At 29.1% G+C, this 17,362-nt stretch overlaps 7 protein-coding genes across 7 annotated transcripts; 2 read left to right on the top strand and 5 right to left on the bottom strand.

Annotated features, from left to right (window-relative positions):
• Positions 1-1,066: 1,066 nt before the first annotated feature.
• LOC128961098 (uncharacterized) lies at positions 1,067-3,159 on the bottom strand. The gene is made up of 4 exons (XM_054307305.1): positions 2,994-3,159; positions 2,585-2,862; positions 1,664-2,101; positions 1,067-1,567 (listed from the first exon to the last, which is right to left on the bottom strand). The coding sequence occupies exons 1-4, from the start codon at positions 3,040-3,042 to the stop codon at positions 1,067-1,069; spliced, it is 1,266 nt and encodes a 421-aa protein (XP_054163280.1). The 5' UTR covers positions 3,043-3,159.
• Positions 3,160-3,483: 324 nt separating this feature from the next.
• LOC128961146 (testis-specific serine/threonine-protein kinase 2-like) lies at positions 3,484-4,495 on the top strand. The gene has a single exon (XM_054307351.1). The coding sequence runs from the start codon at positions 3,599-3,601 to the stop codon at positions 4,457-4,459; it is 861 nt and encodes a 286-aa protein (XP_054163326.1). The 5' UTR covers positions 3,484-3,598; the 3' UTR covers positions 4,460-4,495.
• Positions 4,496-4,971: 476 nt separating this feature from the next.
• On the bottom strand, positions 4,972-5,937 carry LOC128961339 (uncharacterized). The gene is made up of 2 exons (XM_054307567.1): positions 5,479-5,937; positions 4,972-5,401 (listed from the first exon to the last, which is right to left on the bottom strand). Exons 1-2 carry the CDS (start codon positions 5,785-5,787, stop codon positions 5,072-5,074), a joined length of 639 nt encoding a protein of 212 aa, XP_054163542.1. The 5' UTR covers positions 5,788-5,937; the 3' UTR covers positions 4,972-5,071.
• A 537-nt stretch (positions 5,938-6,474) lies between these two features.
• Positions 6,475-7,640, bottom strand: LOC128961280 (uncharacterized). The gene is made up of 3 exons (XM_054307498.1): positions 7,584-7,640; positions 7,036-7,521; positions 6,475-6,894 (listed from the first exon to the last, which is right to left on the bottom strand). The coding sequence occupies exons 2-3, from the start codon at positions 7,366-7,368 to the stop codon at positions 6,583-6,585; spliced, it is 645 nt and encodes a 214-aa protein (XP_054163473.1). The 5' UTR covers positions 7,369-7,521; positions 7,584-7,640; the 3' UTR covers positions 6,475-6,582.
• Positions 7,641-9,647: 2,007 nt separating this feature from the next.
• On the top strand, positions 9,648-11,285 carry LOC128961958 (acyl-coenzyme A diphosphatase FITM2-like). Its single transcript, XM_054308299.1, has 3 exons — positions 9,648-10,036; positions 10,106-10,588; positions 10,825-11,285. Exons 1-3 carry the CDS (start codon positions 9,835-9,837, stop codon positions 11,268-11,270), a joined length of 1,131 nt encoding a protein of 376 aa, XP_054164274.1. The 5' UTR covers positions 9,648-9,834; the 3' UTR covers positions 11,271-11,285.
• Positions 11,286-12,481: 1,196 nt separating this feature from the next.
• On the bottom strand, positions 12,482-13,076 carry LOC128961380 (transmembrane protein 256 homolog). The gene is made up of 2 exons (XM_054307613.1): positions 12,990-13,076; positions 12,482-12,856 (listed from the first exon to the last, which is right to left on the bottom strand). The coding sequence occupies exons 1-2, from the start codon at positions 13,005-13,007 to the stop codon at positions 12,506-12,508; spliced, it is 369 nt and encodes a 122-aa protein (XP_054163588.1). The 5' UTR covers positions 13,008-13,076; the 3' UTR covers positions 12,482-12,505.
• Positions 13,077-14,635: 1,559 nt separating this feature from the next.
• Positions 14,636-15,333, bottom strand: LOC128961278 (transmembrane protein 256 homolog). The gene is made up of 2 exons (XM_054307496.1): positions 15,251-15,333; positions 14,636-15,060 (listed from the first exon to the last, which is right to left on the bottom strand). Exons 1-2 carry the CDS (start codon positions 15,266-15,268, stop codon positions 14,707-14,709), a joined length of 372 nt encoding a protein of 123 aa, XP_054163471.1. The 5' UTR covers positions 15,269-15,333; the 3' UTR covers positions 14,636-14,706.
• Positions 15,334-17,362: the final 2,029 nt, after the last annotated feature.

Genomic DNA, 17,362 nt, shown 5'->3' with positions numbered 1-17,362 from the left:
ATTACTTATCGTTTTTAAATATAGTGTATATAAATTGTATTAAAAAATTTTGCAGTTTATAAGTTACTAAGTTTTTGAAAAGTATAAATATAAAATAACATTTTTTTAAATATCAAGTATTATATTTTTTTCATATTTATTTTTTTAATTTTATTAGATTAAACAAATAAGTTAATGATTATTTTGTTATTACAAATATTATTCAAACATAAAAAAATTTTTGAGTTAAGTTTAGATATTTTACTGTATATAAAATATATTTGTGTATTATATCATTAAATTAGTTATAATTTTGTTAATGTTATGTTTGACAATAATAGTTATAATAGTTTATTTTAAATCTTTGAAACTATTGCATTTTATATTGTAATTTATATACAGTTATATAAATCATAATTTATTATTGTAAATGATAGTGAATTWATAGTATAGATTTTTTTTATAATACCACTAAACTTATTGAACTTTTTTTAAATATAGTATATTTAGTAATTAGTTAAATATAATGTAATACAATAATATAATTTAGGTAATTAGTTACTATATTAATTGTCAAAGTTATTTGTAGATTTTTTATCGATGTAAATGTTAGTACAGTATTAGTAGTAATTATCATATTATAAAATAACATATCTATTTGAATGCACGCAAAGTCACTATTAATAATTTTCCTAATATTTATAGAAATATAAAAATATTATTTTTAAAGATTTAATTTTAATCAGGGTCACATTATATATATATATATATAMATACAGTAAATATCTCTCAAAAAATAAAATACAAAATTATTAAACGATAAAAATTTAATACAAAAAAACAACACAAAAGTAATACAAAATTTGTAAATATAAATAGTAAAACATAAAAATAAATTGTCGAAAAATTAAATTACAATATATATATATATATATAAATTATAATACTATTCTGTATACTAAAAATAATGTACAAATTTGATAAATATTTAGCAAAAATGAAAAATAAAAATAAAAACAATAATAGATAATCATTAATATCATTAAAAAAATTGATTGATTTGTTGTTTTCGATAAATAAATATGAATTACATCGTCGATCTCATCTGATTTCCCGTATCGCCAACATTGGAGGGCAGACTAGACTTCGACTTTCCAACAGCACCTGTACTACTGGTACCCGTTTTACTACCAGTCTTTGACTGTCCGGTCGACGATTTAGCGGACTTTGACTTTACCGGTGCCGCTGACGAATCGCTGTCTTTTTTGTCTTCCGACTTACGGCTACCCATCATAAAGCAGACGACACATATGACAATCGCAACAATAATAATGATAATGATTATCACAACTATTATTATCCATAAGAGAGACGAACCGCTGTCACTGTTGGCAGTGGTCGACCCGACAGATGATGTATTACCAGATTCATCTGCTGTTATGCCGACCGGTTGGCTTGTAGTTTGGTTTGACGACGACCCAAGACCTTCGCCCTCCGCTCCTTCGCCCATCTGTGTTGTCGGTTGGGTGGGCGGCGGCGGTGGCGTAAACTTTACACAGTCGATCAATGTGTTGGTTCCCTGATTGCACTGTTAATACAGTATAAACATATTATTATAGTTATTAAAAAACACTTTACACGCCTAACCACTCTCTACCCCCAACCCCTATCCAACTATTATTACCTCAAAGCTGAAACCGCTGACATCAGTCGTACAAAACTCTATGGAAGTGTTGGTCTTATAGTAGACCATAAACTTATCGTTAGAATAGGGACCCATAATCAGTACAATCTCGTAGACGTGACGATTGCCGGTAAACAGCGGCAAATATGGCATATCCTTCCATTCGTCGATCATCTTTTGGGTGACATTTTTTGGTGCCTTTTTGTCCTCAAAGTCAATGCAAGTCATTTTGCCGATAAAATCTTGACCGTCGGGATTGATTGTATAGAAACACATCCAGTTTTTGTCAAACAATGATAGGCTGAGAGTTGGATTAAATTGCTGGTCATAGTTGGTGTGAATGTGCGACTGAGGCAGACCAGGCACTTGTGACGGGTTTGACAGATCGTTCAGATCTTTTCCCGGGAATCCAATCCAATCGACAAGTGGTTTGTCGGCCTTTAATGAATAAAAATGTTAGAGAAGAGAGAGAGAGAGAGAGAGAGAGAGAGAGAGAGAGAGAGAGAGAGAGAGAGAAGAGAGAGAGAGAGAGAGAGAGAGAGAGAGAGAGAGAGAGAGAGAGAGAGAGAGAGAGAGAGAGAGAGAAAGAGAGAGAGAGAGAGAGAGAGAGAGAGAGAGAGAGAGAGAGAGAGAGAGAGAAGAGAGAGAGAAGAGAGAGAGAGAAGAGAGAGAGAGAGAGAGAGAAGAGAGAGAGAGAGAGAGAAGAGAGAGAAGAGAGAGAGAGAGAGAGAGAGAGAGAGAGAAGAGAGAGAGAGAGAGAGAGAAGAGAGAGAAGAGAGAGAGAGAGAGAGAGAGAAGAGAGAGAAGAGAGAGAAGAGAGAGAAGAGAGAGAAGAGAGAGAAGAGAGAGAAGAGAGAGAAGAGAGAGAAGAGAGAGAAGAGAGAGAAGAGAGAGAAGAGAGTAGAGATTAAATGATAATACCCTAAGAAATCCATGAATGGCTGCGTCTTCCTGGTCTCTCAACGTAAAACCAGTCCTATATTTAGTGCCGGATATCTCAGGTATAACCGACTTATGGAAAGAGTCGCTATGCGTCCATATGTTGTCGTCGATGGCAAACACTTTGAGATCAGTGAACGGATTAGTTGTGAACCGTATCCTCTGAAACGTATAGCTCAGCTGATAGTGTTTGTTAGCAAACAGTTGGCAAAAGTCATCGTCACAATCAACCAAACCGATCAACTCAGCGGCTGTGGTCACTATGACGGGTGAAGAGGGAGGACAGAGATGACAGAGTAAGAAATAAGTGTTAGATATAGTGTGTCGGTTAGAAATTTGTCGGTTAAATCTTAAAAGGATTTAGAGATAAGGGGTTGGAAGGATGTCATACCTATGATAATGATAGTCATTAATCTATAGCTATTCATATTGGATTTCATCAAATTTAGTTCAGATAATATCAGTTAATAGTGGATCGTCTCTGTCGTAGCTGTCTATGAAAATAACGGTCGAGTTTTTTGTATTTTTTGGATAATTAATTCAAATTGCTGTACAAAAAAAATATCAATCATTAAATTAGTAGTTCTTAATTAGTAACAATAACTGCTAATTTGGTTGTAATTTCAAAAAATTATTTGTTTGTTTCGCGCAAATTGTCTCAAAAAAATTATAATTATTAGTTTAAAAACAGTTTATTTCTATTTTTTGTTGTATTAATGTTTGAAATTCAAACTTTGAATTCATTGTTACAGTCATTACACGCGCGCTATCACTATTATTAAAGTAATGATTAATTTGATTTTTTTATCAAATAATTCAATTCAGACAATAAGTAGAAAAATAAAACACTAAAAATAAATTGTGATTAATATTTTGATTTTACAGCTCAGACAGTATAACACAATTATCATTAAAATTGTTATTTATTTATATACATGTTTATTGCAATTGATTAGCAATAGTAGTGTTGATACCGATCGACGACCTGTCCTATTGATGACTACACCGAGTGATAAAAAGTTAGTCAAACTATCGGACGAAGAGTCTAATATATTGAGTCGTAAGGGCTATACTATTGAGAAATACTCGCTAAACTCTGGCGCCTACGCCGATGTCTACAAAGGCCAATACAATGGACAGGATGTGGCCATCAAAGTGATTGACACCAGAAAAGTATCCGAAGACTATAGAAGCAAATTCTTGCCGCGAGAACTGTATGTTATGCGTAAACTAAAGCATCGGTTTATACCCCGTATGGATGAGATACTGTTGATCGGTAATCGTATATTTGTAGTCATGGAATTGGCCGAAGGCGGCGATTTGTTGGATATGATTAACGCTAATCGCCGGCCATTGACAGAACCGGTAGCCAAACGCTACTATCGACAAGTGTCCGAAGCACTGGACTATATACACAACGAAGCAATAGCCCATCGGGACATCAAATGCGAGAATATTTTGCTAAACAAACAGAAAACAGTGGCCAAACTGACCGACTTTGGGTTTGCCCGAACCTGTTTCAATGCACAAAGCGGTTATCGCATGTTAGCCGAAACCCAGTGCGGTACTACTGGTTACGCATCGCCCGAACTGCTCAGCGGACAGCCATTTGACGCTATGATGAACGACTGTTGGGGAATGGGTGTTGTACTGTATGTAATGTTGACCACCAAAATGCCGTTTACCGTCAAACACTTGCGCACCAAACAGCTGACCAAACACTATAGACTACAACAATTGCCAATCAGTGACGACAGCAAAGATCTGATTTCCAAACTGCTTGAACCAGAAGTCAGCAAAAGACTTACAATGCCTCAGGTCCTCAACCATCGGTGGCTTAAAGGGGTTAAAGTTTAAAATCGTCGATTAAAGCCCAGAGAATCGGTAGTATTTCGGACAGTTAGTTAGTTTGTGTTGTTTATATATAATATATATATGAAATGAAATCGTAGAAAATTCATAGATAAATAAAATACTGTAATAAACATTAATCTTTACATTAAAATCTTGGAATAATGTATTAATATTTATTTATTAAAAATAAAAAAAATAGTATTTATCGTAACTATAGTATGTATTATATTCATTAACAGTTTACTAATTTATTACCGATATTTTAAAAAAAAATAAATACTTTATACAAAAAAATAATATACAGTAAATTAAAGAAAATATATTTTAATATAATTTATAGAAACAAAAACAAAACTAACAAAATAAACATTAAATTCAAAATCTATTTTTAATATAAAAAAATGAGAAATCAATGAAACAAACAAAAAACAAATGGCTATGAAAATTTAGATAACAAATGAAATAATTCATAAAAAATATGTAATAAATTGTATAATAAATTGCGAGAAAATTATATATGAAATATATACTGTATATATATAGAAATTAAACATATTGTATAAATTGATGTTTGATTGATTAGGTGTGTTCATTGACTATAGACTTTAGACACACCTACTGGTTGGTAATCGTCGAAACACCAACAACGATGACAATGACGATGATGGCCATCCATAAGGATAGTCGGACACTGTTGTCGGCTGCCGTCGATTCCGCCGTACCGATGACAATCATTGGCTCATCATAAGCGGCTCCGGGCGGTGGTGTTTCGTCACTATAGCAAGGAGTATACGACTTGCATAGCAAATGGTCGGTCATATCTTTGGGCTTCAATGCCTTACAATTGGCTTCATTGGTCACAAACTTTTTGTCGGTACAGTCTTTTATTTGATCGACAAGAGTTTCCTTCTTAACATACTTACACCCCTTTGACCCCTCTTTGGCCTTTAAAAAAATAAACACTTTTTTGGTTTAATACCCGTTAATTAAAACCCAGTATTAACTAATGAAAAATGACTGACCAGTTTGTTTTGATGGCAATATGCCTCCAAACGATAGCAACAACGCATATTTGCATCTGCATGAAAGTCGACATCCCATCTATCCTGGGAACACCTCAGCAACGGATTAAGATTATCATAACAGGTTGTATCAAAAAGAAACCGCCGAAACAATTGGTGCGACCGATGCTGTTGTTGTGGTAGTTGACTGCCATTAGTTGTTGCCGATACTGTTGTCGATACCATACAAACAGTTAGCGATAATAATACCACAGAAGCCGACGCCGCCGCCGATAAAAACAACATTGACTGTAGTCTAGTGGTAGACATGTTGTGCAACGGTTTGGTGATTATGATGGGACACAAACACAGCCGTCAATCAATCAGTGATCAAACAGTATTTGATGGCCACAAGTGTTTTGTTTTAATTATTTTTTTTATATAACTTTTGTTTCAATATTAATCACAAGTTTTTATTTGTTTAATTCAATTAACTGTTGAAACAAACAAAAAAAAAACAAAAAATTCAATGAAATTAATGGTTAAGAGTTTTAAGACATACAAAGAATCGGTTGAAATGAATGACTAATCAAAAAGTTTTTAACAGTTTTTCTCTATTTTGTAGTTATGTTTGAAATTCAAACTTTGTATTCAATGTTAGAGTTATATCGCACGTGAAATCAATTACACGCGCGCTATCACTACTGAATAGTATAATAATAATTATCGATTGATTATTATATTTAAAAAAAAATTTTAAGTAATATATTAGTAAAATTATTTATATTTAATAAGTAACGCAATATTTAATGGTATAATATTAATTCATTAACAGTTTACTAATTTACAGTATTAGACATATTATTTATAAAGTAAATACTTTAAACAAATACAATAAAATATTAGAAATAAAAACTAAATTAAAAATAAATTTGTTATATAAAAAATGATAAATCAATGAAATAAACACAAAACAAATGGCTATAAAAATTTAGACAACAAATCAAATAATTAATAAAAAACTATGTAATCAATTACTGTATATAATAAATTGTGAGAAAATTATATGTACGGTAGGTGTGATTGATTAGGTGTGTGTCCATTGACTTTAGACTATAAACACACCTACTGTTTGACTACCGACGTAACAACAACAACGATGACAATGACGGTGATGGCCATCCATAGGGATAATCGGACACTCGAAGTCGTGGAATTGACTACAACCACTAGACCACCACCATTGGCATCGGGTGGCGGCGCTTCGTCACTATAACAGTCAACATACGACTTGCAGCCTAAATCGTTGGTTATATCTTTGGGCGACAATCCCTTACAATTGGCTTCATTGGTGATAAAGCCTTTGTCGGTACAAACTTTTATATCTTTGTCAAGACTTTCCTTTGTACGGGCCGTACAACTCTTTCCTTCTTTGTGCTAATAAAACAAACAAAACAGTAAAATGTAATTTTATTCAACAACAATGACAACACCAAAAAACCGGTGATTGAACACTACACCGGTATAGGGAAGTGGGGTTTAATCATAGTATACTCAATGAATCAATGAATGACTGACCAGTTTGTTTTGCTGGCAAAATATCTCCAAACTATGGCAACAATACTTATTTTGGTTAAATTTTTCAGCCGATGGAAATCCATCTTCGACATCCCATTTCTTTGCTGAACAGCCGACCAAAGATTGAAGATCCGAACAAAACAACGAAAATCGACGAAACAATCGATGCGACCGATGCTGTTGTTGTGGTGGTGGTGGTGGTGGTTGACTGCCATTAGTTGTTGCCACCGCCTCGGCCGAGACAGTTGTCGATACCATACAAACTGTTAGCGATAACAATACCACTGCCGACACCACCGATAATAACATTGACTGTCGTCTAGTGGTAGACATGTTGTGCAACGATGTGGTGATTATGATGGGACACACAAACAGTCGTCAATCAATCAGCAAAATCAACAATCAGTAATCAAAGAGTATTTGATGGACACAAGTGTTTTGTCGTGAATATTAATCACAAGTTTTTTGTTTGTTTAAATCAATTAACTGTTGAAACAAACAAAAAACAAAATTCAWTGAAATTAATGGTTAAGAGTTTTAAGACATACAAAGAATCGGTTGAAATGAATGACTAATCAAAAAGTTTTTAACAGTTTTTCTCTATTTTGTAGTTATGTTTGAAATTCAAACTTTGTATTCAATGTTACAGTTATATCGCACGTGAAATCAATTACACGCGCGCTATCACTACTGTATAGTCTAATAATAATAATTATCAATTGATTGTTATTATTAAAAAAAAAAATTAACACTAATATTAGTTAATATTATTTATATTTAGTTATAATTAGTTAAAATACAGTATAATTAATAAAAATTTTTACATTGTTTGCATTTGCATATTGCAAACACATTTACTTTATATCAAAAATTCAAATTTAAAATAATAAGTCAAACAATTTAATTTCAACAGAAAAATATATCCATAAAATTTATTTAATAGTTTCGTTAATCAAACCAATCAATCAATCATTAAATCAATTAATTAGTTATTTTTAGTATATTTTATTTTAATTAATCATCAATTAAATTGCAACCAAAAATAGTATTCAATCAAAAGATATGGTGCTTAAGAGCCGATCGGGAAACTGGTCATACAGTCGACGATCAAAGCCTTACTGGGGTTTCGAAACCGGTGTCGACGGCAAACAGCAGACCCGATGCGTTGAGATACAAGAGCTACACAACTATAGGCGCATTACACACAACGGCTTCAACTTTTATGTGACAATTATCGATACAAAACATCCAAAGTTTATGCGGACCGCACACGACGGTACCGAACGATGGCGTATGAGATTCAATGTGTTCGGCACCGGTGTGTTTGCCGAATGGCTGCCCAATCTGGTCGTACACTACGGCGAAATACATGCCTACTATGACCTGATGGCCGATCGGCTGAAACCGTGGTGTCAGGAGTTTACCTTCTACTTTGACGACCGGCCAGTGGACAGAGAGATCATACCCTATCGCTATGAGCTCATGGAACTGGCATTTCGTGATTCGCTGATGGGTTTGTCCAGACGTATGAAATTCATGCTATATTTGCCAATATATCGGCAGTCGTTTGTAAATCCCAATCGCGATTTGGATGAATTTCTCGAACGACAGGACATACTGATCAATCAGCTACAGGAGCTGCAAAAGTTACGATACATACCCACACCGACCACACTATTGACGGCGGCGACGGCCATTGGCCCGGAGTCTAACGATAGTCAGTTTAGTCGGGAAAAACTGTCCAAAATTGATGACAAAGTCGGTTCCGAAGTAGTAGTAGAAGAAGCAGAAGAAGAAGATCAGCGGTCAGTGTTGGACAACAATAACAACATCGCCGGCGATGTTAACCAACCGCTTAGTACTACCAGTGCGTCAAACTTTTAACATCCCTTATCCTCTATGTGTGTCTCAATCAATCCTATTGTCGTTATTATTATTAGTGTCACAAAAAACTTTTTTTTTTGGATCGATTAGAAAGTAATTAATTGATAAAATTTATTTTGTTATTCAATTTTTTTTAGGTTTCAATAAATTTTTGTTTTTTTTTTTGTGTATCAAAACTATTGATTTAGTGTGTAATGTAATTAAATTTTTATAATTTATTTAAAATAATATTTATTTATTTTTAATTAATCAATTTATCAATGAATATCAAATTAAAAAAAAAAACATTATTTAAATAATTTAAATTTTTTTTGTTATATTACTGTACGTTATGTATGTATAACACAATAATTATAATAATATAATTGCAAACTAAAACCAAAAAATCCCAAAAATATTTATTCAATTCAATACTGTATTTATTAAACAACACACGTAAACATTTTATACGCAATTGTATGCCCCCCTAATAGGGGGCTATATAGTATATAATGTACTATATGACACACACACACATATAATACTAAATAGATCTCTCTCTCCCCCAACACATAGCTTGACTGTCACGTTATGTATGAATGGTCTTCAATACAAATTGAAAATGTTATGCAATGTGTATTTATATACTGTATTACACTAACAAATGTATTATTAATATACTGTAATGTAATGTTTGAAAACAAATTGCAATTCAATTGTATATTAAATTTATAATAATTTGTTTTATAATAAAAAAAAATATTTTTTTCCCCAAATATTACTAATAATACGTGTTTTTATGTGTTGTTGTTGTATATGATATCCAACGGACGCGCGTTTTTCTTTTCCGACACGTGTTAGAGACGGTAGTGGCCACTGAAAAACAACTTGAAAGCAATCAAATCACACTTTCACCCGAAGATCACCCCCAAAGATATGGCCAAAGGCAGGAGTAGTGGCGGCGGCGGCGGTAGTCAACGGCCGTCGCTAATGAAGTATAGCCGCCAATCGACATCATCATCGACGGCGACGACGACAACAACGGCCACCAATAACAACAGAGACCAACAACAGTTGCGCCAGAAGTTTATCACAACCGATACTTCATTGTCGCACGTGTTGACCATGATATCGATGGGTACGTCCCGTAGGCCACTGTTTGTTGTATCAATAATCTCTTTATTTATGCCATCTCTCTCTCACTCAGGTATCTGTCGTCGTATTACAAGTCAAGATCTGATCCATCGACGACTGATGGCCTACGTATCGCTGGTGGTCGTTGGCGGTCTGCTCAATGATTTTGCACCCGTTATTCCCCGTGCCTTCATGTTTAAGACCCAGAAGACGAATCCGCTGAACGTGTGGTTCGTCAAAATCGGTTGGTTTTGGACACTGACTTTGATTACACCGTTGATTGCCATCACTGCGACAATACTCGAGAGGACAGTCGACGGCGACGGCAATGATAGTGCCAATGAGTCGTTGTCGGCACTTAACGGCGACGCCAGACACAAGAATGCCGGCAAAGATATCGGCTATCGATTGAAACGATTGTTGACATACTTGCGAACCAGACAATTGTTTCGGCTATTGGCCAACACTGCTATCTGGTATGTGTCTGTAAATCTTTTTTTCCATTTGGAGGACATCACCGGTTTCTGTTCAAACAATATCGATGCCAAGGATTCAAGTAATTAACAGTTTGCCGTCAAAAATAACCAAAAGTTTTATTTAATGGTTAACAGTAGTTATAATGATAAGTAAATTTGTTTAATTTTTTTGGGTGTAATTTCTATAAATTATAGCGTAAAATACAAATTTACTATTATATTGCTGTAACCTTATATAAAACATTTGATATTGAATTTCAATTTACACAAATTATATTACCGTAATATTTATTTGTTTCAATTGTTTATTTGTTAGTTATTACAACCAAAAATATTTGTATCAAATCGGGCCACAAATGGCTATCGGGATTCGACATCAGTGGCCACACGTTTTTGTTGATATTCTCCAATCTCATACTCATCGAAGAGTGYGCCGTTATGTTGGGTTGGGAACCATTTGGCAATCAGTTGTTTATGGARAACACCAATATCTACGACCGGCCCGATATTGTACCCGATMGGGAACAGTATCGACTGTACACTAAATATGCCGTACCATTGCGTATACTGTTTCTATTAATTACCAGTTTGTCGCTTATCTGGGATTTTATGTTACTTCAGACATCACTGTTTTATCATACAATGATCCAGAAACTGATTGCCTGTGYCTGGGCTATCATAGCCTGGTTTATAACCTATAAGTATCTCTATAAACGGTTAGACATTGATGTAAAACCACCGAAACTCAACAAAAATTTATAGTTAGAAAAATGATTTTTTTTAAAAAATAATTATTAACAATATTTAGGAATTTTTTTTTATTAACAAAAATATATACTGATATATACAGTATATATATATATATATATATATATAAAGACTCTTATATATAGTTTGAAATGCATTTTCTAATAATACTTTTAAATTTGTTGTTTAGGTTTTTATTTATTTATTATTATTGTTTTGTTTTAATTTGATTTAGTTATTTTGTTTTTTTGTATAATACGATATTATAATACTTTACTTAACTATTATTATTGGAGAATTTTTAAAAATATATTAATATATAAACTATTATATATATATAATTGTTATGAAATCAATAAATCTATTTGTTTTTTTTGTATATACTGTATTTTATAATGATATGTAAAATAGTAGTATTAGAGTACTGGTATATGTATAACCCGTCCAAAACATATATATATATATATAATGCCATAAAAATTGACCGAAAAATGATATTGAATGACATGTTAAACAAAATTCATATTAACATACATTATCATACATTAAATATATTGAAAAAAATATTATATTTATACATATATAACATATAATATATATATATTTTCATATCACTGGAGTGTTTTCATACAAATTTTTTTCATGTTTTGTAGTGAACATTGAGAGTGAGTTTTGTAAATTCAATGATTAATGGATTTTACAAAAAACCATTATTTTTGTTTTGACATTACTTTATATATTGAATATATATATATATATAATAATAATAATAATAATAATATAAAAATTTATATACAAATTGGATATACTATATATAGTATTATGAGTTATATATGTTGTCTATAATCAATAAAATCATTAATTTTCAAACAAAAATTATTATTAGATTTTGAAAAAATAAATCATTTGTAATCAAACAGAAAAAAATAATTTAATTAAATTTATTAATGATATTTATTAAACTATAGTATCATTATTAGTTTTTTTTTGTATACTAATAACATTTAATAATAAATATTAGATACTTAATTTTAATTAAATTTATATAATAGTAGTAGATTAAAAAAAACTAAATAATAATAATTAATCACTAATATTTAATATGTTGAAGATTAATATTATATTTTTTATTATTATTATCAGTACTTATATATCAATATTTTTTTAAAAATATAATTATTATTAGACAATATTAATAATTTTGATATATTACTACTACTACCCTATTATGATATAGTAGACCTACATATCTAGTAGGCCATAGTTAGCCAACCAATAATAAGAGTGACTCCACCGACGGGCGTCAAACGTGTAATTTGTTTATTACCAGTAAATACGTTTATATAGCACGTACCCGAAAACAGTGTCATACCTACTGTAATCAGTAAACCACTTAGCCAGGGATGACCGACCAACGGTATGGCCAACAGTACTAGCGAATGTATCAGATGATATTTGTTGGCCCTTTCGTAGACCACTTTTGAATGATCCGATAGCTGGTTGTTATGTTGAACTTTGTGAGCACCGTAGGCTCCCATAGCTACGGCCAGTGATCCGTAAATGCCGGCCAACTGTACCCAAATCGAACCGATCGACGGATACTTTATATATATGATATAGTTATATAAATTAGTTTTAAAATAGCTATTAAATGATATTGAATTAATTATTTATAATATATATATATTATAGGTATGTGCACACTATTTTGGCTGCACAACTGTCCATACTTACCAAAATTTGATTATCCATTAGACTAACTGATTAAATAAACAAAAACAATATTTTCTTTTACTAATAGTATAATATTTTTAAAATAAAACTTATGAATTCATCAAATATATATATATATATATAGTATAAATTCATATATAAAGTTTCATTGAAAATATAAAATAGTCTACTAATGATATTATTATTATTATGGTTTGTTTTTGAATAATATTCAATAGATATAAATTGTCATTATTACTTATAACCATAAATATAAATTGTATAAACAGTACTGTAAGTAATATTTTTTAGTAGACAACATATATTAAAGATTTCTGATTAGTGATAAAAATTTAACTGAAATTTTTATAAATCTAATCATTAGTAAAATTATATATTTAAAATAAAATTACTTTAGAAATTTTGATTTATTTTTTTCCAAACATAATATAATACAATGAAAAATCAATAGTTATTGTCAAAATTATCAACTATTTGGTTAAATCGATAATTTTCTAATATAATAATAATAGTTTATCAAATTATTTGTACTATGGATTTAAAATATATATATATATAAAATCAATATTAGATAATTTTAATAATTACTTTTTCATGATTTAAATACGAAATTTTCCATAAAAAACAAAAACAAAAAAAATATTTTATAATTTAAACTAAACTATTCCTTAATTTTTTTTGAAAAATATTAACATCTCTCTCTCTCTCTCTCTCTATATATATATATATATATATATATATATATATATATATACACTGTATATACAGTATATTATACAGTACATTACATATATATGGTATTTACAGATATATGATTGCCAACAAATAATGATTATCAAGGATTCTTGATTAATATTAATAATAGATTTTTAAAAATATATATTTACTGTTTTTTTTTGTTTAATATTTTAAATTTTATTTCAAAAACGATAAATTATAACTTAATATTAATATATATATATTTTTTAATCGGATATTTTTTTATTTAACATAATATTTGATTATAAATTTAATAATTTTTTTATAGCTGTAACATACGTTGAATAATTAAAGTTACCTAATATTATAAAACTAAATATTGTATTATTTATGCAATATTTGTTATTTAAAATTGTAATACAATATTAAATGAGATTTATTTATTTTTTAATTAAAATTAAATTGTTTTTATTTTATTAGTTGTCAATCTCATTTCTTTATTAAGTAAATTAAGAAATAAATAATATTTTGTTTTTATCGTAAAATAATAATAATTTTTTATTCAAAAAATTTAATTTACAAAAAAAAAACATTCAATGACGATTGCAGTAAACAGTATAAAAAATTTATTTTATATTATAAAATACTATAAATGACTATTGTATATCACATTAATTGTATTGATTATATTAAATTTATATTAATATTATTTAGTAAAAAAAACAATAACGATATTTGTTAAGTCATATGACATTTTATAATTATTATATTTATCAAAAAATGTACATTGTCATTTTTTTGGTTATTTGTAAAAAACACTAACTTAACTAAACATAATAGAGATTAATACAATAGTATCAAATATTTTTTTTTTTAAATTTATTATTACAAAACAGATTATAATAAAAATTGTTTTAATAAAGTATACACATATTTTTAAATCTTTTTATTTGATATATATATATATATATATAGATTTATTTTTAGATTTTTAGTTTACTAAAGTTGTTGTTGTTAACTAACTGTAAGCCATTGATAGCCAACCGATCATCAAAGTTATGCCACCAATCGGTGCAAATCGGGTCACATCCTTATTGCCGGTAAACACATGCAGATAACAGGCACCGCTAAACAAGGACATGCCTATCGTAATGAGTGTACCGCTGAGACAGGGATGTGCAACCAATGGTATGGCCAACAATACCAGCGAATGTATCAAATGATAACGATTGCCGGTATCGTAGATAGTTTTGACATGCGGTGACAAGTCCTTATCACCGTGAACTACATGTGCTCCGTAGGCGCCCAGTCCTACGGCCAGTGCACCGAAAACGCCGGCTAATCGCACCCAAATAGAGCCGACCAGTGGATACTAGAGTGTGTGTGTGTGTGTGAGAGAGAGAGAGAGAGAGAGAGAGTTTAGATGACACGTTATATATGTTTTTTTATTTATTTAGGCTAACTGTGGGCCCAAACCAACAATTTTTTCTTTAGTATAATATATAGTATAGTATATATACCGATATAAATTTATATATATATATATATATATATACACTTACCAAAATTGCAGTATCCATTGGGTGTATAGTAGTGAATATGTTTAATGAAAAATAATTTTTATTTGTCAATTATATACTGTATATATATATAACAAAAAAATAAATATCACTCTTTTTTTTAGATAATTATTGACTGAATTTTTTATATTTACTAATATACTAGTATACTGTATATACAGTATATTGTTAGTTATGAGTTAAACTAAACTAAATAAAAAAAATGTACTAAACTATGCAGACATAAAAATTATTTAATGTATTTAATATTATTAGTAAATGTACTGTAAAATGTATGTGTATGTGTTTTTTTGAAGGCTACAAAAAATGTTTATATCATATTATTATTATTATTATTTCATATCATATCTAATATTTATTACAGATATTGTTGTTGGAAAAAAACTTACCAATCAATGAATTAAATTTGTTATGATATCATTGCAATTGATTGGCAAATCATAAAACAGTGCAATTAATTTGAATGAAATATTTTATAATATTTTCAAATATATTAATACAGTACTATTAAATAGAAAATAATTTATTTTTAATTAATTGAAAATTGTGAATAAAACTTATTTTGAAAATTATTATTTATTATTCAAGATAATTGTGTAAATTACCATTTTATGTAAATAAAATATAAATATATTTAATAATAATCAACTTTTTTTAGCACTTATCAAAATCAAAGATGAGAGATATATTTATGACAAGTACACACTTATGTTTTATATTTTTTTAACAATTGATTTTAATAATAATAAAAATAAATTGGATTATTATTATTATTATTGTCATATACTATTATATGTAAAACAAATTGATTTCCTACCACTCCATAGTAAACTATAATTTTCCAAAAAAAAAATAAATAAATACCAAACTTATTATTATATAATATTTTATTAATGTATATATAATTAGTTTCTAAGTATTATCACCACAAAAAAAAATAAAATACTTCCTAATAATGATAATGATATAATACTATTAAAATTATGCAAACATACCCTGATAATATTGATATCAATTGTGTTTGTTTGTTAATAGTGCTGTAGGTTAGCCCTAAAAACCTAACGAGACTACTATTTATTTATAATATATAAATATTTTATACTACATAAACAGTATATCTTATAAAATTTTCAGATATTATATATACGATATAAATATATACAGTATATATTTGTATAGGGAATATATAATATAAAATATAAATACAATCCATGGATAAAACATATGCTAGTTAGTAGTATCTATGCAATTTTTTTGTCATTATATAATATTTTTTATATATATATATGTTTGATGTTTAAATATTTATATAATAGAGATATTTATTATCATAAACCAGAAAATTGCCCCAGGACAATTTTATTATTATTATTATTTGTTGTTTTTATTGTCAATAAATAGTAGAGCTGTGATAGTTAAAAAAGTAGTAATAATCAATTTTATTATTTTGGTGTTATTATTGTCTAAATTTGAACCAAACCGCAACAATTATCGGTTTTTATACATAGTTTTTTTTAAAAAAATAATTATTATGAAAAAATTTAATAATATTTTTACATAATTATATTTACACGTAGAAATTATTATGTTAATTTTATATTATAATCAAAATAAAATTCAATATTTTATTTATTTATAAAACGATTTTCTTTTTCGGTTATAATTATATATTTTTTTATGTTTAACCTGTTTAGTTAATCACTTACCATTCACTTGCTAACAATAAGTCAATGATAAAGATAATACACACATACACACACATACACACACATACACACACACACATACATACACACACACACACACATACATACATACATACATACATACATACATACATACATACACACACATACATACGATGCATAAACTAATTCAATTAAAGACTGCATTAGAAAAATTTTCGTAAAATTTTTTGCTAAATTGTTTGCATTATAAATGTCATACTTAACTAATTATGACACTATAATTAAATAAGTTGACATTATGTACATAATAATCATATTATTATTAGTAGTATTATTATTATATAATATTGTAGACACAATAGATTATAATAGAAACTAAATTTTAATAGAGATAATTGCATTCAAT

This window comes from Oppia nitens, unplaced genomic scaffold, assembly GCF_028296485.1.
Source record: "Oppia nitens isolate AA-2021 unplaced genomic scaffold, nextdenovo-longstitch-racon4-pilon3 scaffold5_pilon_pilon_pilon, whole genome shotgun sequence".
NCBI lineage: Eukaryota > Metazoa > Arthropoda > Arachnida > Sarcoptiformes > Oppiidae > Oppia > Oppia nitens.
The sequence above is the reverse complement of the archived record's forward strand: the minus strand, read 5'-3'. Positions and strand labels throughout refer to the sequence as shown.